This window comes from Poromitra crassiceps (assembly GCF_964638095.1).
Source record: "Poromitra crassiceps genome assembly, chromosome: 14".
NCBI classification, from domain to species: Eukaryota; Metazoa; Chordata; class Actinopteri; order Beryciformes; family Melamphaidae; genus Poromitra; species Poromitra crassiceps.
This window is the reverse complement of record NC_139633.1, coordinates 28,744,469-28,771,968: the sequence shown is the minus strand read 5'-3', so window position 1 is coordinate 28,771,968 and position 27,500 is coordinate 28,744,469. Positions and strand designations below refer to the sequence as shown.

Here is a 27,500-nt window from a genome sequence, read left to right as displayed (position 1 = left end):
GCGGGCCACGGAGGCATTGCAAGTGGGCTGCCAAATCATTCGCAAAACATTACATTCTCAGTGGAAAGAAACTGTAATTATTATTATTAATATTATGAGAATGCATTGTTGAATGATACCATTATCTAATTTGTAATGAATTATTGGTTAACTCATTGAGTGCCAGCCACTTTTGGAGAACGGACGCTCCCAGTGCCAGAGTTTCAGAGCGTTTTCAGTGATTTCTCGAGGCCCACAGAATATTGTGTGATATTACTATGTAAACACCGAACACGCACAAAGAACGATGAGACTCTATTGTATCAGCAGCAAAAAAAAGTTTATTGATATCATTTTCCGTTCTTTACTTATCAGCCGGAGAAGATAGGTCAAAAACAGAAAAAATTGGCGTTTCCATCTAGAAGCTGAGATATTGAGCCTTTTGTGAAATATAGCATTTCAAGCAAATCACTGACTCTGAAACTAATATTTTCTGACCTGAAACATCTGAACAGTAATTTCCTTCAATATAACAGCACCCCCACCCCCCCTCTACTGCAAACTCCTCCTCCGTGGGTGTGTCATGATGTTGCTGCTCGCTCTGAGTGCTGCTTGTGTCAGGCGAGTCTGCTGCCTGGATGGCGGCCGCTCGTCGGGGCAGTGTGGATCGGGCTCGCTCGTTTCTGGGGTTTCGGTTGTGAGCTGTGAAGCTGCGTCCGATTCTGGGCTTTCTGGGCTTTCTGCTGCCCTGCGTGCCCCACCCCCACCCTCCTTGGGAGTGTCTCTGGGCTGCTGCGTTTGCTCTCGCTCTGCTTTTGCTCTGACTCTGCACTGAAAAGTGCGCAGCATCCCCCCGCTTTTTCACATCGTGTCGCCGGCTCCCAGCTGAGAATAATGTAACTTTTCAGAAAGACGCTGGTGTCGCCAACTAAATCATATGGAGGGGCTATTGCAGCGGAGACGGAGGGGCTGTGGCAGCAGATTGACTGCTGTTCACAGGCACAGCTAACGTTATGCTTCATGCATATCGATCGATGCGATTTCCGTTTCCTCATGACTTCTTCTCTCTTTTCTCCTGGCCTTTCTGTAATCTGGAAAGCACTGTCGCCACCTAATGGGTCCCTAAAATAGCTTTTACACATTCAACAGCCACCATACTTTCACAGGAGATGGATCTGGCTTTGATGCACGTCCCACCGTCAAAAAACGCAATTGACGACTTTAGTCGTCTTTGGCACTCAACGTTACTAAAGCAATTGACGACTAAAGTCGTCATTGGCACTCAATGAGTTAATTAGCGTATTGCAGACAGCCGCTCGCTTTTAGTTTGTGATTTGTGTGTGGTGCTGATGGGACAGCTCCTTTTATCCTTAAAGTAAAACGTGCTGTGAGAACACATTATTTGGCATCTGTACTGTTTTACGCTCAGATTTGAGCTGCGGACATTTTTGAGAATTTCAAGTGGACCACCCCATGAGTCAGAAAAGATTGGGAACTGCTGGCCACAGAGCTTTCAGTTTCCTCACCAACCTGCTCCATCAGCTGTGTCTCCATGATGGATGAACCCTGTAGAATAGTCTGTTAGTTGATCAAGTTTATAAAGCGGATAGTCCCGCTCCTTGATCATGATTGGCTGAGACACGTTCTAAGCCATTGCCGTTCGTTTCCAGTGTGTCTGTGTGTGTGTTGCTTGGCAACCGTTCCGCTAAATGACACTGAAGAGCTACATAATTGCCTGGAGCAAGAATGATTATTTGTTATCGAGAATTGCATTTTTTGTTGCTGCGTGCTTATTTGATGAAACCTTGCCAGGTATATGTAGTAACCGTTTTATAAAAGCAGCAAGCCTCGCGAGGCCGTGCTTTACAGGGATTTTAGAACAGCGCGGAGTGCCTAAAAATGCCCCTTAGCTCAGAGGTTTTCAAAGTGGGGGGCGGGCCTCCCCAGGGGGGCTCCAAACAGTTTGAGGGTTTGTCCAAGGGCCAAGAGGAGGCCTGCAGTGTGAGACTTTGAAAACCTCTGCCTTAGCTTACCCTTATTGCTTCAGTAAATGTGTAGCAAGCAGCTAGCAGCAGAGGGCAGCAGAGGCAGCTTGTTGTGGTGTGGCTGCAGATCCATTCAGTAACGTTCTCGTTCAAAGTGAACCATGTGATGAGGAGGAGGACTGGTCTCCAAATGTGACACAGTAAACGGTCTCGTCTTTAGCCCTAGTCTCTCTATTGCAAAACGTTTTTAAAATTCTTTATCTTGATCTAGGGTTGTCAAAAGTATCAATAGTATCAATAATGATCAATACAAACAATTTGAAACGGATACAATACTCATTTGCAACAGTATGGATACAGTCCAGCAGTACTTTCTTTTAATGAAAAATCAAACATACAGTACTACTGATTTTCCCCTCCATATCATTGGTGGGTATCTGTGACTTCAACAAGCTAAAAGCGTTCTGATAGGCTGGTTACTAGAGCAGGGGTAATCTGCTGTGTTATGATAGGCTGGTTACTAGAGCAGGGGTCATCTGCTGTGTAAGTGCAAAGATTTTAGTGAGTTTTATCAGGTCTAGATTATGGAGACGTGTGCATCTGTCGTCCATCTGTCTTTGTTTATTTTTATGCCTTTTGATGTGATGTCACCCCCACCCCCCCCCGCCCCGGAAGTAGAAATCCTAGTATCGTGACATCGTCGTGACATCCCTACAGTATCGTGACATCCCTACAGTATTGTGACATCCCTACAGTATCGTGACATCCCTACAGTATCGTGACATCCCTACAGTATCGTGACATCCCTACAGTATCGTGATATCCCTACAGTATCGTGATATCCCTACAGTATCGTGATATCCCTACAGTATCGTGATCTACATTTTCCAATATAATTCTGTTAATTCATGATGGAAGGAATCTCCCCTCTCCATAAGTTTTCAACCACAGATGCGTCTGACACTGACACAATGTTCACAATGCTGATGGAAACTGCAGAGGGCTGAGTGAGCAGCGACAGTTAAGGTCCTTACACACCGGGAGCGTTTTTTTTATTTATTTTTTTATTAAATCGCATGTCAATAATATTTTTCAAACGTAGATCAGTGAATGTAACTGTGCATACAAATGGCGAAGTTTCGCTGAGCACTACTGCGCTGATCATTTTTTCGGACCACGGTCGATTTTTCAGAAATTCGCGTCCGACGTGTACACATCTGTTGCTGTGACGGACAGGTGGGTCAAAATTCGCATCGCAATTTCGTGCTGTATATTCGCATCGCTCTTGGTGTGTAACAGCCTTTAGCCCGCTAACAAGCAGCTAGTTTTAAGCTATGCTAACAAAGACTTGATTTGCACCGTTGTGTGCAGCCAAGGAATGACAAAAATGCATCTATATCAAATGGATGTGACAAAAGCTAGATTCGAGAATTAAAATGTCCTATCAGTTTTCAGTTTCACTGACTAACCAGACCCAAACAGGGTTTGCAAATTACTGTCAGCATTTGTTTTAACCTTCTTGGAGGACCAGGCGGGAGGACTTTACAGCTCAACTCCGTACTATACCATCAGGTAAGTTGTCAATCACAGAAAAATGTCATGAATTGACTTTGTATTGTGTCCTATGTGCCTAAGCCGCCCACCCAGCACACAAGAGACAAAAAACAAACCATCCAAGTATTTGCAAATCACAGGTCTGTGGCAACTAAACCGCATGAAATGACTAAAATGCCACTCAAATTAATCAACATTTTAGTCTAAATACTTAACACAAATCCTAAAATTGCAGCCGAAATGAACATCGATGCAAAGCCAATGTCTCTGGTTAACGAAGAGTTTAATCTCACCTCCCTCTTTCTCCTCTGGGTGGGACAGGGAGGATGTGCAGGGGAATGGACATACAGGGAATGGTCAAAACACAACGCCAACAAAAACACTTAGATATCACTACTAACAGATCCATTCTGATTGGTCAGGGACACTTTGTTGTCACTACTAACAGATCCATTGTGATTGGTTAGGGGACAAGACGGTTTGGGCCTTGGTGATGTACAAGGCTTTTTGGTACTAAAGTGAAATTCCACCAAAAGAAAAGAAAAGAAAAAAAAATCCACCTAAAACGAACTTTTATGTTGTTTAGCCAATACAAGTTTATGACGGCATTTCTTGAGATGTTGTAAGAAATATTAAATTAAATTTTCCTGTGCCTGTATTAAGCATCTAGAATTATTATTATTAATAATAATAATAATAATATGATAGGGTTTAGTTTGAGAACAGCACTGTCCACGAAATTATGAAATTTCCTTTTAACCATCTCAGGCAATGCAAATTTCACAGACGTCACAGGTTTCCTTTTTATTTGAACTTTGAACCTATAAGAACAGAAAAAAACCATCTTGGAAAAATTTTCAAGAAAACATTTACTTAAAATAGCAAACCTAAGGTACATTTTGGTGGTATACCCCTTTAAACACGATTTCAGATTCACCCATTCACACAGGATCTGATCCATCCATCCACTGTGCTGTTGAGTTGAACTGCAGTCGTGTTCAGGTCTAAAGAGACTGAGCGCCGGACCAGACCACCATGTGTTAAAAGGACAGTTCACCCCAAATCAAAAATACATATTTTTCCTGGCTTACCCTGATATTGTACCCTAACTTTAACAAATCACCATCACTCCTCATGCCTAAACCTAACCCAATCAGAAGCCGAGTAGGGCGGGACCTGCCCCTGCCACCCTGCATTTTGAAAATGTGCATTGTGCTCCTGTGTTTCCAGTATTTGGACCATGCTGTCAGCTTCATCCTGGTGTTTATTTTGACCTCGCCTGGTAAACCATCTGGCCACGTGGACTCACATTCCGTTTCGTTCTGCGTTTCCGTCTGGCCTCCAGCCCAGGTTGGGCATTTTCAGAAATTACAAAGTGCTCTTAGCCAATCAGGGACCTCGTAGTTGACATCGTAACCGGCCAATCAGGAACGCCGCTGGCAAAACGGTAATGGCTGCCTCCATGGCCCTCCGCCTCGAGCAGTAACGTCAACGTATGCACCAGTGGACTTTCTGGGCGGGAAATACATTATTTCGTCGTTCTTCCGAGTGGATTTGGATTTGACTGGATCCGACGCTGATTGGCTGAAGGACTGACTACTTCCACCCACTGAAATGACAGACGGATCCACGGAACCAAAGAGAACGTGAGTTCACGGATCAGCATGGTTTTCACCAGGCTAATTTTGACCATGCCCTGTACGTTTTTAACCTGCTTTATAATCTATGGCTGCTGTTACTAACATGATCATCCCACGTCACTACTGTGATCACAGTTATTAATCACACTTATCAGCTGTTTACAGTATGTAATAAGCTCGCTGTATGCCTCACCATCCTTCTTTTATGTGTAAGGCAACATCAGGCTTGACATAAACATTGCTTTCCTAAAGTTTGTAAAACTAAATGTAACAAAGACATACATAGATATAAATGTATTGAATTGTTATTCATTAAAATAATGGTATCCGATACCAGATCGATCCATTTTCACCCATACGCGATCCAGCTACAGTATTGGCGTCAGTATCGGACCGATATCTGGTATCAGTATAGGTATCGGTGCATCTCTACTTGATTATTTGAACTGCATTTTTACTTTACTACTATGAAATTAAATGTTTCAATGCTGCCGATAAGGCAATACTTGACAATAAACTAACATTAACTACTGTACTATTATTAAGTAGCACTGCGATATATGATCATATACGAGCAACTGTGTCTCTGTCTCCTCTTGCCTTCCCTCTCTGTCCCTCTGGTCAGCTGACCAGTTCAGCCTCTTGACCTATCTGGAGCGACAGTGCATAGGGAGAGCAGCTAGCAGCAGTGCAGCATGCATGGAAAAAAGGGGAACTGTAGCAGCGGCTCTGTCTAGATCAGTGCTGCCTGGGTTTCAAATCCGTCAATAAGGAAGTGGATTTTCTAGTTTACATATTAACAAAAACTTTGGACGGGAGAAAAGTTAGCATATATACCCACCTATAGGATTCTAAAAACACAAGCATGTAAAAGGCATAATGTTTTGGAAAAGTTGTAAGCAAACTACATTAACGGTGTTGTCAGTTTTACATTTGGTGTTTTTAGGATCTTTGGATAGACACACCCATTCATTTCTAATGGGAAAAGACTGTTTCCTCTCTAATTTGTGTTCCTGATCACATCAGGCGTAATACCTGAGAGAGGAAACTTATTGATTAGCGGCTGTTTCATTGATTGAATTCAAAGTGAGCTGAGCTCAGTCCTGAATGTGTGCAGGGTGCAGTGAAGCTCACCTCTCCCTCTCTCTTCTGGATGTCGTCAGCCTTGTCTCCGGCGTATGCCGACTGGAGACGGACAGCATCCTCCTGAAGCTGCCGCACCTGGAGGAGGAGCAGGAGGAGGAACAGGCTGGTTAGAACGCCCAGAGTTTAAACTGTCAGGGTCAGAAGCAGATTGATCAAAGTGACTCCAGGTGAAAGATCTAGATTATTGCTTTCACAGGCTCAGATGGCAGGTGCTGCATTCAGGAGACGTTAGACAAATTGGAAATTCCCGACTTCCTACTAGGAGGAATGCAATAAAATGGCTCTTCAAGTAGAAATTCCAGGAGGGAAACTCAGACAAGATCATGTATCCCACAGTTTCCTCCACCACTGAATAGGTGTGGTGGGTGGGTCTCTCTGCCTTAAAGAGCTGCTGACACTAAGATAATCTCATCACCTCTCCGCAGCTGAAAAGTGAAACCAATGCGGAAGTGCCTCAAACCTGCATTCTTTCTAATGGCCAGCAGGGTGCGACTCCACTGGCTGCAAACAAAACAAAACAAAAAAACGATCTGATTGTATAGAACTAAATGGGAGAATGACTCACTTCATTTATTACCCGAGTAAACACTTTCCTAATGGGTTCATGTTCTCAAAGACTTAATCGCTAATTTCAAGGTTTCATGTTGTAAATTATGATCCAATTTAGAGTAAAATAAGACAATAAAGCGGACTATGGTTTGGGGCGGGATTAAAAGGATGTCTGTCCAGTGATCGTGCACCTCGCCATTCATCGACCAATAGCAGGCGGCGCTGCGGCTTTGTGGGAAACCCCTGGTCTCGCGCTAGCTGCTTCTGGCTCCAAATAACCAAGATGGCGGCGGTCAAACTGCCAAACCCGAGGCTTCAAAACGGGGGTCCGTTTATTATATTTTTCAAACCCTACTGTAAAGGGTACACAGCAGAGTGATACAGCGAGTGGAACCCTAAACCTCTAAGTGGCTCTGGCCATAGCGGATCACAATGTTAAACCATATAATTTGGCATGATGCCAGCTTCAGAGCCCCGCCTCCCGTACGGTACCTGCGTGCCCAGGGCCTGGATGTCGTGTTCGAAGGTGTTGTGCATCCTCTGCAGCGTCTCCACAGTGTTCTGGTCGCGGCCCAGCTCCTCGGGCAGCTTCTTGTGCTTGTCCAGGATGCGGTTGAGGATCTCCTTGGCGTCGTGGTAGAACTTGTGGAGCTCGTAGGAGGCGGCGAGGATCTGCGTGCGCGTGTCGATGAGCTCCAGCAGGTCGGCCCAGGCCTCGTTCAGCCCGTCCTTCCACTCGGCGATGGTGGCCGCGTCGCCGTGGCCCGCGTTGATCAGCTCGTCCGCCAGCCGGTTCACGCCGTCCACGCGCTCCTGCCCGATGGTCCCCGTGTCGCGGGCGAACTCCCTGAAACGCTCCTGCAGCATCTGAGGGAGGAACGACAGAAACAAGATGGAGAGATGGACAGTGTGTTTTTATTTTGATCGTTTTATTGCTTTTATTGTTTTATTATTGTATTACTTCTCCTGTTTTTATTGCTTATTTTTATGTTCTGTGTGTGTGTGTATTTGTATATTCCTACTAGAGTTTTTCTGGCTACGTAACTGACTGATACCGCGTTCAAAACAACTCTGAACTCGAAAGTTTCAACTCAGAGATTTGCGACTTTGAACATCATTGCGTTCAAGGCAACTTGGAACTCGGGAAAAAATTGATTTGAGTCAATTAATTGAATGGTTGGCCAAATCGGAATTACAATTCTGTATTATTTCAGAACTCAAAATTTCCGACGTGTAATTCCGAGTTGGACGATGCAACATATTGATTCACAAACGGCGAGATTCATCGTTTGCAGAAATGTAACATGTCAACATTGTATTCTGGCGACTGCTGCTTGTGTGTGCGTGTGTGCGTGCATGTGTGTGTGTGTGTGTGTGTGTGTGCGTGTGTGTAAGTGTGTGTGCGTGCATGCGTGTGTGTGTGCGGTGCTCACGGTGACGTGCTCGTAGTCCTGGCCCAGCTCGTGCGAGCCGGCCACCACCTCTCGCTCGGCGATCCACTGCTCCAGGTCGTCCACCTCGCGGTTCAGCTGGAACAACCTGAAGCGCTCGTCCAGCTTCCCCCTCCGCTCCTCAGACAGGTCCTTCAGCCCCGCGTACAGCTTGTCCACCTGGGACTGACGCATCCCGATACGCTCACTGAGGAGGGGGGGAGAGGAGACGAACAGGTGCTTTAATGATGACGTTACAGCGTCTACACACTTCACCAGCACACGTATGAACCAAGCGTGGGCGTGATTGATCACTGAATCAATAGCAGGCAGCGCTGCGGCCCTGGTGTTGCACTAGTTGCTTCTGGCTCCCCAAAAAACAAGATGGCGACGGCCAAAAGGTCAAACTGGAGGCTTCAAAAACAGGAGTCCCCAAACCAATGGCTGACGTCATGGTGGCTACTTCCATAGCTGTATACGGTCTATGCCTCTGACCCCCTGCCTCACCTGTCGGGGTGTCCGGCGCCCACCAGACCCCTGCTGGTGCTGGACAGCAGGTGCACCGTGTCGGCGTAATCCTCCACGGCCTGCTCCACGATCTGATGCTTCTTCAACATGGCCACCGAACTCTGCTCATCCTGAGAGAGAGAGACAGAGAGAGAGAGACAGAGGGGGGGGGGGGGGGCAGAGAGAGAGAGAGAAAGAGAGAGGGGGGAGAGAGAGAGATGGGGGGGGAGACAGAGAGAGAGTTTAGTCTTTTTTTATTTATTGTTGTAACTATTTTTTCTTTTTCCTTCCGCAGATCGCTATTGGGGTCAGAAAGTTCTGGTGCAGCACAATACAGTGTGCGTACGTCCTGCGTAGGAATACGGACGTTCTGCGGTTGAGAAGATGTAGTGCCAAAGGAAAGGGCTGTTTGACAACAAGTAACAATGCTGAAAATATTCTAAATATAGCGTACACTTAAACTGATGTTGATTTGATTAGGTGGGTCTTATTTTAGGTGGCTAAAACGCATTTTACTGCTGACCCAACTCACAGCAGTACTTTGCTTCTCTGGCGTGCGGGACTACTTTCTGCTTCTCCAAACTGGGAGCACGCCGACCGCCATCTACTGTAGGTGATACACTGACGACCGATAAGCACCTCATATAAACTCACATCAAATAATCCAAACTATCCCTTTAAGCTCTCTATTGGGTATCCAATTTCAGGTTTCCAAAAAGGTTGATATTAACAGAGGCAAAGATACACTATATGACTAATGCATTTTTTTTTAAATCAGATTAAATTCAGATTTAGGTTAAGTTGATCTGCTCTGATATAATAGTGATGCACCGATATGAAAATTTTGGCTGATACCGATAACCGATATTTGTTTCTATGTTTCTATGATAAAAAAATATATATACACACTGAAAAACACATGTAAACACTGTGAATTTGAAAAAGTTATGCATTTCTTTCTTTCCAAAACATTTGGAAAAGCCCATAGATTTACCACATTGATTCATCTCAATGTGAAAATGTTGGCTGATGCCGATAACCGAAATTAACATTGCAACATCGGCCGATACCGATATGACTGCTAATATATCGTGCATCCCTAATATATATATATATATATATGAGCATATCTGCAGAGAAAGTAATATATAATTTATACTAACCCGAGAGAGGCAACAGCAGACAGTCCGACACAAACACAACTAACCTACAGATCATTCTACAGATACACAGAAAACCTGCACCAAGCGGAACTCAAAGGTGAAGTAAAACTCTGAAGCTGACGAGAAACAGGAAGTAATTCACCCCGAGGGCACAAACCATGACACACACACACACACACACACACACACACACACACACACACACACACGCACACACACACACACACACACGCACACACAACTAATGCTTGGGGGGGACTCAGTAACACTAGTAACTTCTCTCATCACAAACAAAAACCTAGACCTTATTAACAAGGCGGCCATTTTGAACACTCTGAAGCCGTGTAGAAAGCTACAAACCATTTAACAGATTCCCCACTGAAGTGAAAAACATATCAGACGAGAGTGGATCTCAACAACCTGGAGGGATAGTTTCACATTTGAATCCATTGGGCTCATTATCACAAGCTACTGGACTAGACTAGAGTCTAACCTAGGTAGCTAGTTAGCAGCTAACTGACTAGTAAGCTACCTAGCGACGTCCCTGTCAAAGGATCAGTGTGTGATTTTTAGTGGCATCTAGCAGTGAGGTTGCAGACCGCAACCAACTGAGAGCTATTTGGTTTGTCCTTTCTGGGCTACTGTAGAAACATGGTGGTGCAACCTGGCAGAGGAGCCACTTGCCTTTAGATTTGCTTGTTTTCCTTTAGTTATGGATATTACACAGATATGCAAAATACATAGGCACATATTGGCTCAGTAAATGCATGCAGTGAATACATGTATATTTCTCCATATTCTTTTAAGGCCTGTACATTTAAAACTCAAATTAAACTGAGAAAATTGATTGGCCAATCAACCCTGTGCCAGCGGGCCATTGAACCCTGTCAATACAAGAAATAAGCCCCTCCCCATACCTTGGCCTTCTCCTCTGACATCATGTAGAGCTCCTGCTCGCTCATCCAGGCCTCGGCCTCCGCCGCGTCAAAGTAGTACTGCTGCGCCTCGTGGGCCTCGCTGAGGCGGCCATGACGCTTCTCCGTCTCCTTCCTGATCTGTTCCCATAGCGACTGCAGCTCGCTGAGCCGCTGGCCAATGGGCTCGCCCGTGGGACTGTCGTCCCTCAGCACCTGCTTGCTGCGCTCGAAGATGTCGTCGTAGCGAGGCTGGTGGCCCTGGATCTCCTTCTGGAGGGTCTGGAGGGGTCAAAGGGCACAGACTGCGTGAAGGGAAGAACGTGTGATTTGGACCAAAACAAAAATCTAAGAAATTACCATATTTCCTCCAACAATAGTGGCCAGTGGTCAATTAACACATTGAGTGCCAAGGACGTCTGTGGACGTCCCAATATCATAATTCATATTATTCCATAATTCTGCTGTTTAAGGTCGTACCCAGCCAGTGAGCATGAATCCCTTCAAGGGATCACACGGCGCCACCTTAAAAATCTACACGGCAGCTGCGCCACCTTAAAACCTTGGCGCTCAGATCCTTTCCTTTGTGCAGGAGAAAGCCGTGATCAAAGAGAAACCGATGCATGCTGCAGCCAGAGCCATATAGATTGCTCTGTCTGCAGCTGACAGTTGGCTGCGATCCGCGCCCACAACTGAGCTCCTCTGCCTCTGTCTATCTGTCTGCATATAGTTTCTCCACACGATTACCCGCCAGAAAGGCAGCACCCGACGCCGAACGGCCAAACCTTTTCCTGCAGTCCCGTTTGGCATTTCCTTGTCGCGCTGGGATCCGCCCGGGAGCCGCCGTCAGCCGCCCGGCGCAAAAACGGAGGCTCCGAAAATAGACTGGGTGCGTGTGGGGAGGAGTTTGCAGCTCAGGGGGGGAGAGGGGTGGGGCACGCAGGCTGCACAGAACTACACCACGTCACTACATCAGAAAATATTAGCTAGAGTCAGTGAATGTGCTTGAAATGCTGCATTTCACAAAAAGCTGAATATCTCAGCTTATAATTTGAAAATTGTCTTTTTGCTCAAAACAGCCTATCTTCTCCGGCTCATAACTAAAGAACGGAAAATGGTATCAATAAACTTTTTTTTTGCAGATGATAGAACAGGGTCTCCTCGTTCTTTGTGTGTGTTCGGTGTTTACATAGTAATATCACACAATATTCTGTGGGCCTCGAGAAATCACTGAAAACGCTCTGAAACTCTGGCACTGGGAGCTTCCGTTCTCCAAAAGTGGCTGGCACTCAATGTGTTAAAAGTGGTCGACACAAACAAATTAGGTGCGGCCCAAAATACCTATACTATAATAAAACAAAGGCTCTGGAGCATGCCGTCGTTGAGACGGTAATTATCATGATGCATTACAGTAACAAACAAACAAACAAAAAACGGCTACTAAGGAACCCAAACAGAAAGAGATCAGAAAGCAAGGAGGCGTTGTGCAAAAAATGAGCTCATTTACTCATCAAACAGAGGGAATTAGAAATAATATACAGTATATTATATATAATAATAATATAAAGGTGATCTGCTTATCTCACAATACGATTGGATATGTGATATGGGAATCAGGATTTAACCCAACCAGGATATGATGTGACAAAACAAAACAAAGTCTGACTGGGCAGAATTCTGATTATTTCCGAGACTCTTTCCAGCGATGTCATTGGCTGCTAGAATGTAAACATAAATTTAAAGCCCATGGCACACCAATCAAACTGATTGTCAAACAGATGTTTGTTTGGTGTGCCATGGCTGTTTGGAGATGTTTGCAGATGTTTGGCCAGTTGTTCAATCATTGTTTGTCTGTGTTTAACCCATGGCACACCAATCAAATATTCTCCAACAACCACCAACATTCTTGTTGGCAGTTGTTGGAGAATCTTGAAATGTCATTACAAAGTGACAATAATATCATTTGGATGGAGAGCTTGTGAAACTGTGATGTCAAGAGTCTCAATCGTGATTACTTGATCCATTGTGTGTGTGTGTGTTGTACCTGGTTCTTCTTGATGAGCAGCTGGACGGTCTGTAGGTTGTGTCCGTGGTCGGTGGACATGGCCAGAGGCATCCTCTCGTCGACCCACAGCTGGAGAACACACCGAAACACATATTGGAATCAACATATTAGAAAACAAAGAGGTACACCTATCACAGTTTCCGTAATTACAGTTTTTTGATTTTTTTTGAGTGAAATCAATCAAAGTCTGACAAAGTCTAAAATCTGGCAGTGACAAAGTCTGGTGAAAATAATCCCCTCTCAGCACAATTTGAGTTGTATTAAAATAGGCTTAAATTAAATGTCCACACAGATCTTTCTATTAAATAGCATAAAATTAATATTCTCATGATGTGTGCGATGAACGAAACAACACAACATAATTCGCAATTAGGATGCACGCGCTCTGATTGAATGCGTGCGCCTCGGTCAGTCAGCAGCTGTCAACAGCTGGAGACTACCGTGCCTGCATACCGACATGCAGAGACGGGAGAGAGAGAGATGAGACATGACAATCAAACCTTATGTATTTTCTGAAACCAAGCGGGTCTAACTTTAACGTTGTCTAACGTTATTGTCAATGACGACGATCGCGTTATTACAAGCAGACTACAGCTGATTGACCCGTGGTAGTCCAACTCGCTTTCAGTATGGACTAATTCAACTTCACAAGCTCAGCTGGGAATATTTGCTTAACTTTAAACTGATGGAAGAAATTCCACGAATTCCACAGCGGGCTCCAAATTCTGTGGAATTTGCGGGCCATTGTCTGAGACTCAGCACGCGAGGCAGCATGTATCAGCGTTGACGCTGTGCGGCACGGAGAAATTAATTTCTCAACCCAGAGCTTGCATTTTGTGTCATATTAGAAAACAAATTTGAAAAGTGTAAAGTGAAAGAGTAAAAAGGGGAAACAAATAAATAGAAAATTCATTCATTCATTAAGTTTCTTTTCCAAACTGCTTTTCGTCCAGGTTCTCGGAATGACCGGAAAATTGCTGTCGGATGATCTAAGACAAGTGACCTAGCCGCAATATATTTACAATCATGTCACTGAGGTAAAGTAGGGAAAGACCATGAAAACATTTAAAAAAAAATCTAAAATATATGAAGGGATCAGACAGCAGGTGTGTTGTTAGGATTGAACTGGTTGCAGGTTCATACTGGACCTCTTGGGATGGCCAGATAAAAGTTAATTACAGTAATTGAGTCTGCTAGTCACAAAAAAGCGTGTCTGAGTATTTTGTCGGCAATGGACATAATATCATTATCATCATCATTATTAACATTAGATATATTTCTGCAGAAGTTCTGAGCTTCTGATGTGAAATCCAACATGAGGCTTTTGATCCTTTTAAATAAGATTTGATGGTTAAAGTTGATATGGACACTAAACCCTGATAAGTACAGTATTGATTTGATGTGACTTACAATCTCGTCCTCCACGTCCCTGTTGAACTGGTGGATCTCGCGGGAGGCCATGAGGTAGTCGCGTCTCTTCTTCAGTGGTTCCAGGAGGAGCTGGAACTTCTTCTCCACACCGATCCTCTGGCCGTCCACCTCCTCGGAGCCCTTCCCCTCCTGGCTCAGCGCCTGGGCCTGGCTCTGAAGCTCCTCCACCTCCTTCTGACGCACATCCACCTGGCTCTCCAGCATCTGACGAGCACAGGCAGCAGTTAGAGACACTGTACTGTACTAACGCAAAAGTACTGATAACGGTAAAAGTACTACTACCGCCACCACCACCACTGTTAGTAGGCATACTACTACTTTGGCTACACGGAAGAATGAGAGTTTACAAAGTGTTAAAGAAAGGCAGAGATACAAGGAACAACAAAATATACAGTATCTCACTACTATAATAAGGTGGACGGGTGTGCACATTGGCTCGCAACAGGGAAGCATACAGCGCGTGCGAGGCACGCTACAAATGAGCATTCGATATAACTACGGTAGTATATATCAAAAAGGAACAATATTCAGAAGAAATAAGTGGCTACAGTATAAACAACTACTGTATATACCGGTACACAAATAGATACATAAAAATACATGTATAAATTAAAATAAATACATTTAGCTCATAAAGAAAAGTCACCTACATTTTAATACATTTAAATAAAATAATAAAATAAAATACAATAATTATAAAATAAAATAGATACAAATAAAACATATTATGTAAAATGTAATTAAAAATGAAGTGAAATTAAGTGCTCTAAAATAAATTACAAATGCATAAAAAATGTAATTAAATAACGTAAAATTACACTCTGTAACAGGGTTGACTATAACTATGCTATACTAGGGTTACACTATCAACCAACAGGGAGTGAAAAAGACTGGATGAAGGATTTAGAGGCCTTCTCTTCTCTTCGCCCTGTTTCAAATCTCTACATCTCTCTGAAAACAATCACTCGTCAAATCATCTGAAAAAAGAAATCAAACGGATACGATTATCTGGATTCAAATCAGACCTGAGGAGAAGTCGCGGCGGAGCGACCCGGATGAGAGGAGAGGAAGATGAGGAGAGAGAGAGAGTCTTCCAGTCTGATAAAACGAGGCCAGACGCTTGCTTGCTCTGTGCTCTGCTCGTCTCCCTGGCTATCTCTCCTCTCTCTCTCTCTCTCTCTCTCTCTCAATGCCGTGGTAATGAGCTCGCTCTTTCTAACACACTCCCTCGTTCGCCCTCTCCCTCTCTCTCTCTCACACACACACTTACACTGTAGCAGCTACAATGGGAATAAGATGGACGATAACAAGCAGTGAAATGAATGTACGTCTAACAGGCTTCTGGCACCTCCTAAACACCAACATCATAAAATAAATAGCAAGCTCGTTTCACGCCTTCCCTCTCTCTGCTACTGCTGAGAAGATGCAACCATGCACGCACGCACACAAACACACACACACACACACACACACACACACACACACACACACACACGCAAACACACACACACACACACGCACGTGTGTGTGTGTGTGTCTGTGTGCACAGGCACACGGCTCATAACACATCAAATGAGAGATTACATAACTGCTGTGAGTGTGTACTACTGCTACTTTGTAGATGTGTGTGTGTGTGTGTGTGTGTGTGTGTGTGCGTGCGCGCGCACGTGTGCCCAATGCACACACACCAGGATAAGAATGATGTAATGTGGTTAGACTACTCACTTGGACAATACAGGCTTGGATTATTGTAAAAATGAATGAATGAATGCATGTGTGAATGGCTGAATGAATAAATTACTGGCTGATTAGGTGAATTAATGTATAAACCAATTAATTAATTATGTAATGTAATTACGTATTAACTTTATACTGTCTATTCTGTGTCATATATATATATATATATATATATATATATATATATATATATATATATATATATATATATATAAATAAGCTCATCCTCAACTGAGCAAATGAGCCCAACTGGATTTCTCTGTTAGGTTTTACAATGCTATGTGAGGATGAGGGCCGCAACTCCTCTCAGCCCTGATCAACTCTAGTCTGATTGCCAGTACCTTGCTCAGAGGCACTGACAGGAGTATTAACCCTAACATACATGTCTTTGACAGGAGTATTAACCCTAACATACATGTCTTTGACAGGAGTATTAACCCTAACATACATGTCTTTGACAGGAGTATTAACCCTAACATACATGTCTTTGACAGGAGTATTAACCCTAACAAACATGTATTTGACAGGAGTATTAACCCTAACATACATGTCTTTGACAGGAGTATTAACCCTAACAAACATGTCTTTGACAGGAGTATTAACCCTAACAAACATGTCTTTGACAGGAGTATTAACCCTAACATACATGTATTTGACAGGAGTCTTAACCCTAACATACATGTATTTGACAGGAGTATTAACCCTAACATACATGTATTTGACAGGAGTATTAACTAAAGACCTGCAGTGGGTTAAACTCCACACAGAGAAGAGCTGCAGTGGGTTAAACTCCACACAGAAAAGACCTGCAGTGGGTTAAACTCCACACAGAGAAGACCTGCAGTGGGTTAAACTCCACACAGAGAAGACCTGCAGTGAGTTAAACTCCACACAGAGAAGACCTGCAGTGGGTTAAACTCCACACAGAGAAGAGCTGCAGTGGGTTAAACTCCACACAGAGAAGACCTGCAGTGGGTTAAACTCCACACAGAGAAGACCTGCAGTGGGTTAAACTCCACACAGAGAAGACCTGCAGTGGGTTAAACTCCACACAGAGAAGACCTGCAGTGGGTTAAACTCCACACAGAGAAGATCTGCAGTGGGTTAAACTCCACACAGAGAAGACCTGCAGTGGGTTAAACTCCACACAGAAAAGACCTGCAGTGGGTTAAACTCCACACAGAGAAGACCTGCAGTGGGTTAAACTCCACACAGAGAAGACCTGCAGTGGGTTAAACTCCACACAGAAAAGACCTGCAGTGGGTTAAACTCCACACAGAGAAGACCTGCAGTGGGTTAAACTCCACACAGAGAAGACCTGCAGTGTGTTAAACTCCACACAGAGAAGACCTGCAGTGGGTTAAACTCCACACAGAAAAGACCTGCAGTGGGTTAAACTCCACACAGAGAAGAGCTGCAGTGGGTTAAACTCCACACAGAAAAGACCTGCAGTGGGTTAAACTCCACACAGAGAAGACCTGCAGTGGGTTAAACTCCACACAGAGAAGACCTGCAGTGGGTTAAACTCCACACAGAAAAGACCTGCAGTGGGTTAAACTCCACACAGAGAAGAGCTGCAGTGGGTTGCACCAGCTGTGCGCAAGTTGAAACGTAACCTAGTTTGAGCGTAAAGTCTCACTAAGTCCGAGTTTACGCACTACTAAAAATATATGGGTTGCACCAAGTGAAATATTTACAACGTAGGCATAAGTTAGAACTTAAATCTTACACCTACGTCTTACTAGGTGTAAAGTCCTCTGTAAAATAGCAGTTGGCACGGATTGCAACTTGGCACCGTGGCGCATCGTTGTTTTGTGTCCGCAACACGCTCTCCGTTACACTATTTGACATTTATGACTTTGACTCATGCTTTCGTTTTCCACTGCACACTGCATACACATTAAAATAACAGCAATTAAGAAGCGAGGCAGGATAGTGGTAAATTACAATGCATGATCTCACCACAGATAAACGTTAACAGTCTATGAACCTAACGAGCGTTAATCAATAACGTTCTCATTTAGCTAGTGTTAATGAAATATGAATGCACTAATTTGCGGTGGGCAAAATGTCCCAGACTATCAGCCCGACTGTTCATATTCCGCTTAATTAAACAACGGTGATGAACACCGTTTCCACCGTGCTGATTGGTCGCAGGAAGTGAAAACGTCATTTTCCGCGTCACTATTTGGGTTAGTGTCGACTTCTCCTGGTTAAGATGTACCTTACGTCTCCGTGGTGCAACTAAATAAAGACAACTTTAGTGTCAAACTAACTAGTTTGAACGTAGCAGTTAGTGTGGACCTTACACCCTAACTTAAGAGAGAACTTACGTTCAGCTGGTGCAACAGGCTGCAGGGATGGACCAGGGTTTGAACCCGGGACCTTCTTGCTGTGAGGCAACAATGCTAACCACTGAGTCGAAACATTGAGAGCAACGAAGAAACTCAAAGAAAACTCAAATTCTGATCAAGCTGAATGTGTTTCTCAATTTTGCTGCAGTCTATCAACAGTGCCGACACGTGTGACTGACAGCCAGACGGTCCGATCCTCACCTGCTGTTTCTTGAGCAGGATGTTGACGGAGGTGAGGTCTTTGCCGTAGTCATCGGACTGCAGCTGACCGTCCATGCCGCCCAGCCACTTGTCCAGGTCGGCACAGCTCTGTGTGAACAGCTCCGCCTTGTTGGCGTCAAACAGACACTTAGCCTTGGTCTGCGTGGTGGACTCTAGCTCCTCCCACATGCTCTTCAGAGACGACAGCTTCTCCTTCACCATGGACTCTGTCTCCGGCTTCTCTGCTATCAGCGCCGCACCGTCCTGCACGGGGGAGGAGAGGAGAAGGGAGGAGGGAGAGGAAGAGGGGAGGAGAGGAGGAGGGAGAGGAGAGGAGAGGAGAGGGGAGAGGAGAGGATGGGAGAGGAAGAGGGGAGGAGAGGAGGAAGAGGGGAGGGAGAGGAGACGGAAGAGGAGAGGGAAGAGGATGGGAGAGGAGAGGAGGAGGGAGAGGAGAGGAGAGAGTCAAGTCAAGTCAAGTTTATTTATATAGCCCTAATTCACAAGCATGTCTCAGAGGGCTTCACAGAAAGTATGTCTAGCTAATTCTAGCTGACACAACAGTAACAAGAATATACAGAATAAAGATAACATTTGAACAATTGATAATATAGAAAATATAGGAATGAGGGGAGAGCAGAGGAGAGCGCAGGAGAAGGGAGAATAGCAGGGGGAATGTGAGAGAGTGATGGGGTGGGGAGGGTATAGGAGGGGGAGGAGGGGAGAGGAGAGGAGAGAGAAGAGAGGAGAGGAGGGGAGAGAGGAGGGGAGAGGAGAGGAGAGAAGAGAGGAGGGAGAGGAGAGGAGAGATGAGGAGATGAGAGAAGAGGAGGCTATTTGCATTCTTCAGCAACTTTCTTTTATTCTTTCTACTCCACCTATCAAAGGCCGGATTCACCCCAAAAAACATATCAACTGCCAATTTTTCTTTCTTTCTTAACTTTAGTCTTAACACGTTCACTGCCCAAGACGAGATATCTCGGCTTACAGAATCCAACCGTTGACTGCTAAAGACGAGATATCTCGGCTTAAAAAAAAAAAAAAAAAATTTGACGGTGGGACGTGGATCAACGCCCCCCACGTCTCCTATAAAATTATTGGAGCCACCCAACGTGTACAACCCATTCCACCGACCCACTAAGTGGCGACAGTGCTCTCCTGACTAGAGGAAGGCAAGCAAAAAGCAGTGTGAGAAAGCCATTCTCATGAAAATGGATTGGCGAAAACGCTTTCGCTTTCGCGCTGATTGCTGGCGGTGAGGGATTGCAAATTTGCATAATAGATTACGGGTGGAACACACTTTGAAACACGCAGCATAAATAAGACCAGAATCGCAAAAGCTTCATCAAAGCTCTCAACCGAAGCGAGCGAGCCCATCCAGACTTCCTCAAAGAGCGGCCCCGCCAGCAGACAGGCACAGCAGCAGCAAAGCAGTGAGACTGGTGACGCGAGGTTACAGCAGCAGCAGAAACGAGCTTGTGACACGGCCGCTGCAGCCAAGAAGACACACACGGAGGGAGGAGTTTGAAAGAGAGGGGTGTTTCCTGCTGTTATGGAGGAAATTACTGTTCAAAACTATTGTTTAGATGTCTGACGTCTTACTGATGCCAAAAATGAATGGTTAAAGTGACTGTTCTATCGAATTTCACAAAAAGCCATTTATCTCTGAATAAATTTTCAGACGCTGAAACCATGCTGTATTCAACTGCTAATGCTTACATAACTACTAACTCTACAAACTAACTCTTTTAGACAGAGAAAGCACACATTCTATTAGTTCTTTTGAGATATTGTGTGTTCACAAAATCCTAACAGAAAAGAATCCTCAGCTCTTGAAAGATGAGCCAGAATCCTCAAAAAAAAACCTTGGCAGAAGCTAACTACAGTATTGAAAAACGGCTGGCAGTGAATGTGAGGAGGGGAAAACGAGAAAAAATTATCTTCCCAAAAACAGTTTTTAGATATTTTCTTAACTTTCGTCCTATAGGAATACATGGTATTCTTGACATTTGTTGTTGGTCTCCCCCCCTTAACTTTAAGACAGCCCTTCACCCATTTTAAAGTTTTCACAGAGAAAAGGTAAGCATCTAATTTCATACAAACACAATTTAGACAAGTAGGTTCTAGTTCAAAGTCTTCATAGGTTCCCCTACACCTAACATTAAGATCAACATTCATTTTAAAGCTTTATTTGGTGTGTAGGGTCAAGTAGATCTCTGTCTGATGTGTATTAAAAATAAGCTAGCAAGTTGTTACAGTTACCAACAGCAACCAATGTTTATAAGGAAGGCTTTGCTGATTTTCAACCCGCTTTGTGTCATTATAATGTTAGTAAATTATGCAGATAGGCAGCCTTGACCTTGTCTTCATGTGTTCCTCCACCGAGAGCTCTGCACTTTATTCCAGCACTTCCTGTCCAGAATGATGCAAAATGCAAAAAACATTCTAGACCTTCTGGACACGGAAGTGAACAGATGTTCTGCTCGCGGGCGGCTCTTCAAACTACAGAGAGTTTATTTTTTCTGTGTGCGCACATCCACATCGCATCAAGAGCCTTAACGAGTGTTAACGAGCCGTACCAGCTGGCGATGGCGGAGTTTCTGCAGGCAGACGGACGAGGATTTCTCAGTGCGGAAAACATGAAGAGGGTAAACAAACACTGCCCATCTGCTTATATTACCCACATTATAATGTCATGATACTGTACAAAGCGGGTTGAAAATAGGCAAAGCCCTCTTTTAAATCTTTGCAAATATTATTTTCTTCAATTGTTTTGTTGATGGAAGCACTCCTTCCACTACTGCTTTTCCTTCCTCTCCTCCTACGGTACTGTACCTTCTCTATCTTGTCCAGCCACTCCTTGTTGGACTGCAGTTCGGCCATGAAGGCCTGGTGTTTCAGCCACTTGCTGTGCAGGTTCCTGGCCTCGTCGTACGACATGTCCTGCGCTGTTAGCATCTTCTCGTTGATCCACAGGGACAGCTGCACACACACACACACACACACACACACACACAAACAATTACTTCTCAAGACATTCAAGATATATATATTTTTTAATACATTTGCAGATGCATCTATGAAAACCACGTGACTCGTTAAAATGCCAGGACCAGTGGTGAACTTGGAGACAAACCAATGTATGAATTGAGCCGTGATGTCTCACCTCCTGGCAGTCCTGGAGGAACTTCTGCAGGTCTCTGTTGTCCTTCAGCTTCATCAGCAGGTCGCTGGCTGCTGCACGGTTCTTCTTGTGTCTGCAGAAGCATCATCAATGCATTTATGAGTCTGTGTCGCATGACCTTTTTCACCTTTACCTCGTTTGCCACAAGCAGCGCAGCCCTAAAAGTGCGAATCTTGCTGCCTGACTGACTGTTGAAGTTACACCATTGGTCGGCACGTGGCACACCCCAGAGCAATTTAGAGAGTGGCATCAGCGGAGGACCAAAATGCGTGACTCATTAGCCAATGAACAGCCAGGAAGGGGTCTCGCGCTACTTTTGAATGCTAAAATAAAGCTGATAATGTACAATTTGATTCTAAAAAATAAAATAAAAACTTTCAAAGTACAACACAAACTGTCCATTTTGCTGCAACTCGACAGTGCTGCTTAATCCAGGACCTTACTTCCTGGAACTCTTGAGAGTAAAAAAAAACTGGTGCATTGGAGTGAATGGAGATGTCGCGACTCTTCTATATACACACGGCTCTGGCACACCCATACAGGAACACGATGTTCCGTTTGCGTCAGTTGGCGCATGCTAGTTACAGTTTCACAGCATGAAACATAAAAGTAACAGCCGGCAGACTTCGGGGGCGTGTCCACCAACCGACCTGTGGAGCACTTGAAGCGCTGGCTGCATCAGGTGGGTGCTGGAGCACCTGCAGCCAAACAATATTCTCATGTTTGATTCATTCCTCAAAATAAGCTGGATCCTCACCTCTGGTCGATGGCGTCCACCTTCTCCTGGATGCGCTCGGCATTGATGTTGCCGTCGGCGACCAGGCGTCGGCCGGTATCGACCACGCCGCTGATCTTCTCCTCGTTGGCGTCCATTGTGGTCATGAAGTCCTCCTGCCTCTTGATGGCAGCCTCCGCCCCCTCCAGCGTGCTAGGCATCTCCGTGTGCGCCAGGACGTACTCCTGGTAGAAGAAGGGTTACTGTAAGACTACTGTAACTATGAGGAACTTCAACCACTTGATGGCGCCCTCTGCCCCTCTCAACATCAGGGGACATCTCTCTGTGTGTGGGTCTGCATGTATTCCTGATGGAATGAGGAATAGAGAAGTATGCGACTGAAAAATGGCTGCAATGAAGAGTTTCTGCCACTAGGTGGAGACGGCTGCCCCCTTTAAATTTTCTTTGTATCTGTCATATTCCTGGTGGATGGAAATATTGTGAAATATTTGACCTATTTACAAGTGTTAGTTTCTTTCGTTTTGTCTGATTGTTCAATGTAATATTCATTGTTAAATGAAACATCTAAATATGGAAGTGGTTGTAATGACAGCTTTCTACCACTTGATGGGATATCTGCAGCTCTCAAAGCTGGTGGGCCACGATGTATTCCTGATAGATGGACCGAGAAACGAGTGAAAAGCAGAAGAGTGTAGACCCTTTTCACAGCAACCATTTTGAGGTGGTAAAACAGGAAGCAAAGCAGGTGTAACAAATACCTGCTGATGGTTCCATTCCATTCTTCAACGCTGAAGAAGGCCTTTTGGCTGAAACGTCCGTTGCTGCTGCGCCCAGATGAATGAATTGAACTTTTGAAAGGACATTTAGCGTGCTGGCCTGTTCTCTCTTCTATACACCTGCTTTATCGCCTCAAAATGGTTGCTGTGAAAAGGGCCTATAAATGCTGAGCACAGTGGGAAGACAAATGTCAAGAAAGGGAGTCACACACTCGTAACCACGATGCAAAAAATATATATATATATTTTAAGTAATAAATTACCAACGTTTTGACAAGTCTTCACAGTATTTTGTCGAAACTTTGGTAATTTATTATTTAAAAATATATTTTTGCATCGTGGATATGAGTGTGCGACTTTCATTCTTCACACTTTCTTTCTTTTCCACAAGTGAGAGAGAGAAAACGAGAGAACGTACGAGCAAGAGGAATGGTGAGAGAAAGTGTGTGAGTGTGATTGTGCGAGAGAGCGATGTGGGTTAACCTTCATTATAATGGACAGCACTAATGGCCAATTACAGATTTGTCCATTGATCTCTGTGACAGAGCTGTCTGCGTGCGTTAGCGTCAGGATGCTAACGAGCTAACTGCTTCACTTTGTGGTCAGGTGACTCGGGTCACATGACAACAGTCACATGATTTGCTAACTCGTACGCCAATTCATTCCCTTGTTAGGCACACTACTGAAATTAGAATTGATCTGGTAAATGGTTGAAGCCATTGCAGTTTCATTGCAGTGTTAATGTATGATTAGAATGTCTCATAGTTGCCTATTTCTATGTTGTGCACAGTGCAGTTATGTGTTTAGTCCACTACTTGAAGGGCAGGTTTGTAAAAATGAGCATTATTTAACCTATGGAATAATCAACATTGTTATAGGTCAGCAGTAGTCAGAGCTCTATGGTCACATAGTCGCTCATGTAGTAATGTATAGGCTGTTACAGTAAGGCTACAGCAGGGCCTTAGCTACTGTATATGGCTGGACTGAGCACCACCGAGCCTCCAACGCGCTTCTCAGTCACACCACAGAAAAATGTGTTATTAACCATCCAGCCAAATTTGAACAATTGAAAATGTTGCGAAGTGCATACAATTAGGTTTCAAAATCAGGAAAAACTAAGTCGTATTCTCTGCTGTGAAACTGTGTGGGTGTGTCTGCTGAAGTGCTCCCAGTTGCTCCCCCCCCTCCCCTCCCCCCCTCCAGTGCTGCGCAACTTGATATATTTTATTGTTTTTCTTTTCTCTCTTTTTAATTCCTAAAACCTCTCAGGGCAAGCCAAAAAATCCTGATCGCAGAAATGGTGAAAAACTGAAAAATGGTCTTTAAGACTTTTCACACGTTCTCAGCAACTCAATTCTAACGTGTGTAACTTGTTTAGAAATCAAATCTCTGAATGTGGTTTCCAGGGACTTGAAGCACTGTTCAGTGTACCTGGTTGTTGAGGAAGTGTTCAGTGTACCTGGTTGTTGAGGATTGAAGCACTGTTCAGTGTACCTGGTTGTTGAGGAAGGCCTCGGCCTGCTTGGTGTCCCTGAGGAACAGCTGGTAGGCGTGGGACTGGGACAGCAGGTTCTGGCGGTTCTCCCACATCTTGTGCAGCTCGTTCCAGCCGGTGTCGAGCGCCTGCAGCCTCTGCCGGAGGAACATGTACTGGGCGTCCGTCTGGCCCTGGGTCACCATCTCCCCCATGTCCCGCATCTTCTGGTAGTCCTCCTGGTAGTTGCTGATCTCATTCTTGATGCCCTCGTGCTGGGCCAGCAGCTTCTCCGCCTCGGCCAGCGTGTTGGCCATGTCCTCGGAGGCGATGGCCGTCTGTGTGCGGGAAAGCCACGACTGGAAGTCATCCAGCTCCCGCAGGAACTGCTGCAGCTTGCTGGCCTCGCCCAGAGACTCCTCGCGGTTCTTCATGGTGTCCTGGAGACAGAGGACCAGGTTCGTATTTAGAGACACAGAAGAGAGAGGATGATGGGGTCAGACACCCCATTTACACCTGGTATTAAAATGCCATCTCTATCCGGATGATGCCAGCACGTTGTATGGATTGCCTTTATTTAAGATCCGAACACAATCTGAGTCGGACTACCTCCAGATGTGGTCAAACAGATCTGATCACATTCCAATCCTGACGCATTTACACCTTGCATTAACATACGTTTTTCCTTATCCGGATGTAGATTCAGATCACATTTTAATACCAGGTGTAAATGGGGTGGGAAATTAAGTGAGAGAAATACAATTCCGTGGATATGAACATATGATGTAGACATACTGTATGAGTATTATGAGTATATCTTTAGTATTAGTTTCTAATGTAGGAATAGAAGTTAATTCTAGTGTTGCAGTCATTTTTAAATCCCTCTGCATAGATGGATGAGCTATACACGACTAAACTGTCAAGTTCAAGTGTGACCTCCTCGCACCTTCATCTCGTCCCAGACGGCGGTGATCTCGGCCAGCCGCCCCTTGATGCCTTCAGCCTGCTCCGGGTGTTCGGACGCCAGGCGCTCCGCCTCTTTGGCCAGGTCGGCCAGCTTGTCCTCGATGGCGGCCAGGTCGCGCTCCATCCCCGTCAGCTTCCTCTGCAGAGCCATCACCCCCGCCAGGTCGTTCCCCAGCTCCTGGGTCGACTCGATCAGCTGGGAACGGGTCCAAGGAGGGAGTTTAATTTAAACAGTACATTCTAATGATACTGACTAGAAACTGTTTAATTAGCCAGTACATTCTAATGATACTGACTAGAAACAGTTGAACTAGCCAGTACATTCTAATGATACTGAATAGAAACAGTTGAATTAGCCAGTACATTCTAATGCTACTGACTAGAAACAGTTTAATTAGCCAGTACATTCTAATGATACTGACTAGAAACAGTTTAATTAGCCAGTACATTCTAATGATACTGAATAGAAACAGTTTAATTAGCCAGTACATTCTAATGATACTGACTAGAAACAGTTTAATTAGCCAGTACATTAACAGTTTAATTAGCCAGTACATTCTAATGATACTGAATAGAAACAGTTTAATTAGCCAGTACATGAACAGTTTAATTAGCCAGTACATTCTAATGATACTGAATAGAAACAGTCTAATTAGCCAGTACATTAACAGTTTAATTAGCCAGTACATTCTAATGAATAGAAACAGTTTAATTAGCCAGTACATGAACAGTTTAATTAGCCAGTACATTCTAATGATACTGAATAGAAACAGTTTAATTAGCCAGTACATTAACAGTTTAATTAGCCAGTACATTCTAATGAATAGAAACAGTTTAATTAGCCAGTACATGAACAGTTTAATTAGCCAGTACATTCTAATGATACTGAATAGAAACAGTCGCAGTTTGGAGTAGTGACTAAGGGCTGATCTCACTCTCACATAGTGTTTTCCCCCAACTGCCCTTTTCTAATGAAAAGCAATAGGACGAATCATTCGTATGAGTTGTGCCAAACAAACGTTAATATCTCAAAGCGATGTGATCTATACATCACATCGCTTATATTTTGACATTCTGAGTGAGAGCAGAAGTAGCTCAAGAGTTTGATGTATAATATATGCATGTCTAGTTAAAGTTGTGTGAACTGTCGCAGTTTTTAAAATGTAAACAGAGTCAGCCGGCTAGAGTCAGACACTCAAGCCTCCCAAAGCTCACGCGCCTTAGGGGTTCCATTGCCGTTGCCACCCATTGACGCGGTTTGTTTACCAAAATGCTGCTCGTATAGAGAGCCAAAGCCACGCCCACTTCCGGTTTAGGCATACACACCAAGAGATTTCATCCGCCATTCTTTTTTTTATCTACATTTTGTAGAATGCTTATAAAAAAATATGTTTACTTGGCCAAACCGAGCGTTTCAGCAATATTCTTAGAGATCTATTATAAGATCATACAACACCTCACTCGGACCAAAACTTAAAATCAAAACATCTTGTTTTATTCCATCAGACGGGTGACGTGAAGCACTTTTTCCAGCCGACCAATCACGACGACAGACAGACAGACAGACAGACGGCTGTTTCCCATAGCAACAATAATATGAAGAAAGAAAGCGAAAGTGCCGGTGGAGAAATAGGAGGTTATAATCAGTGGATTTGCGTTACTGTAACAGTGATCATAATGGCGGTATGGATTATACCGGACATGTATTG

General features: G+C 44.3%; 1 protein-coding gene across 1 annotated transcript in view; it reads right to left on the bottom strand.

The window, feature by feature from the left end:
- sptbn1 (spectrin, beta, non-erythrocytic 1) overlaps positions 1-27,500 on the bottom strand; it is a 78,961-nt gene that overhangs the window by 22,331 nt on the left and 29,130 nt on the right. The window contains exons 20-32 of the mRNA XM_083650935.1: positions 25,772-25,987; positions 24,846-25,265; positions 22,597-22,799; positions 21,822-21,912; positions 21,491-21,637; positions 18,656-18,919; positions 14,343-14,567; positions 12,912-13,001; positions 10,871-11,149; positions 8,791-8,921; positions 8,287-8,491; positions 7,346-7,720; positions 6,293-6,379 (exon numbers count right to left, since the gene is read on the bottom strand). Of these exons, the coding sequence (XP_083507061.1) occupies positions 6,293-6,379; positions 7,346-7,720; positions 8,287-8,491; positions 8,791-8,921; positions 10,871-11,149; positions 12,912-13,001; positions 14,343-14,567; positions 18,656-18,919; positions 21,491-21,637; positions 21,822-21,912; positions 22,597-22,799; positions 24,846-25,265; positions 25,772-25,987 (2,733 nt within the window). The remainder of the gene's footprint in view (positions 1-6,292; positions 6,380-7,345; positions 7,721-8,286; positions 8,492-8,790; positions 8,922-10,870; positions 11,150-12,911; positions 13,002-14,342; positions 14,568-18,655; positions 18,920-21,490; positions 21,638-21,821; positions 21,913-22,596; positions 22,800-24,845; positions 25,266-25,771; positions 25,988-27,500) is intronic.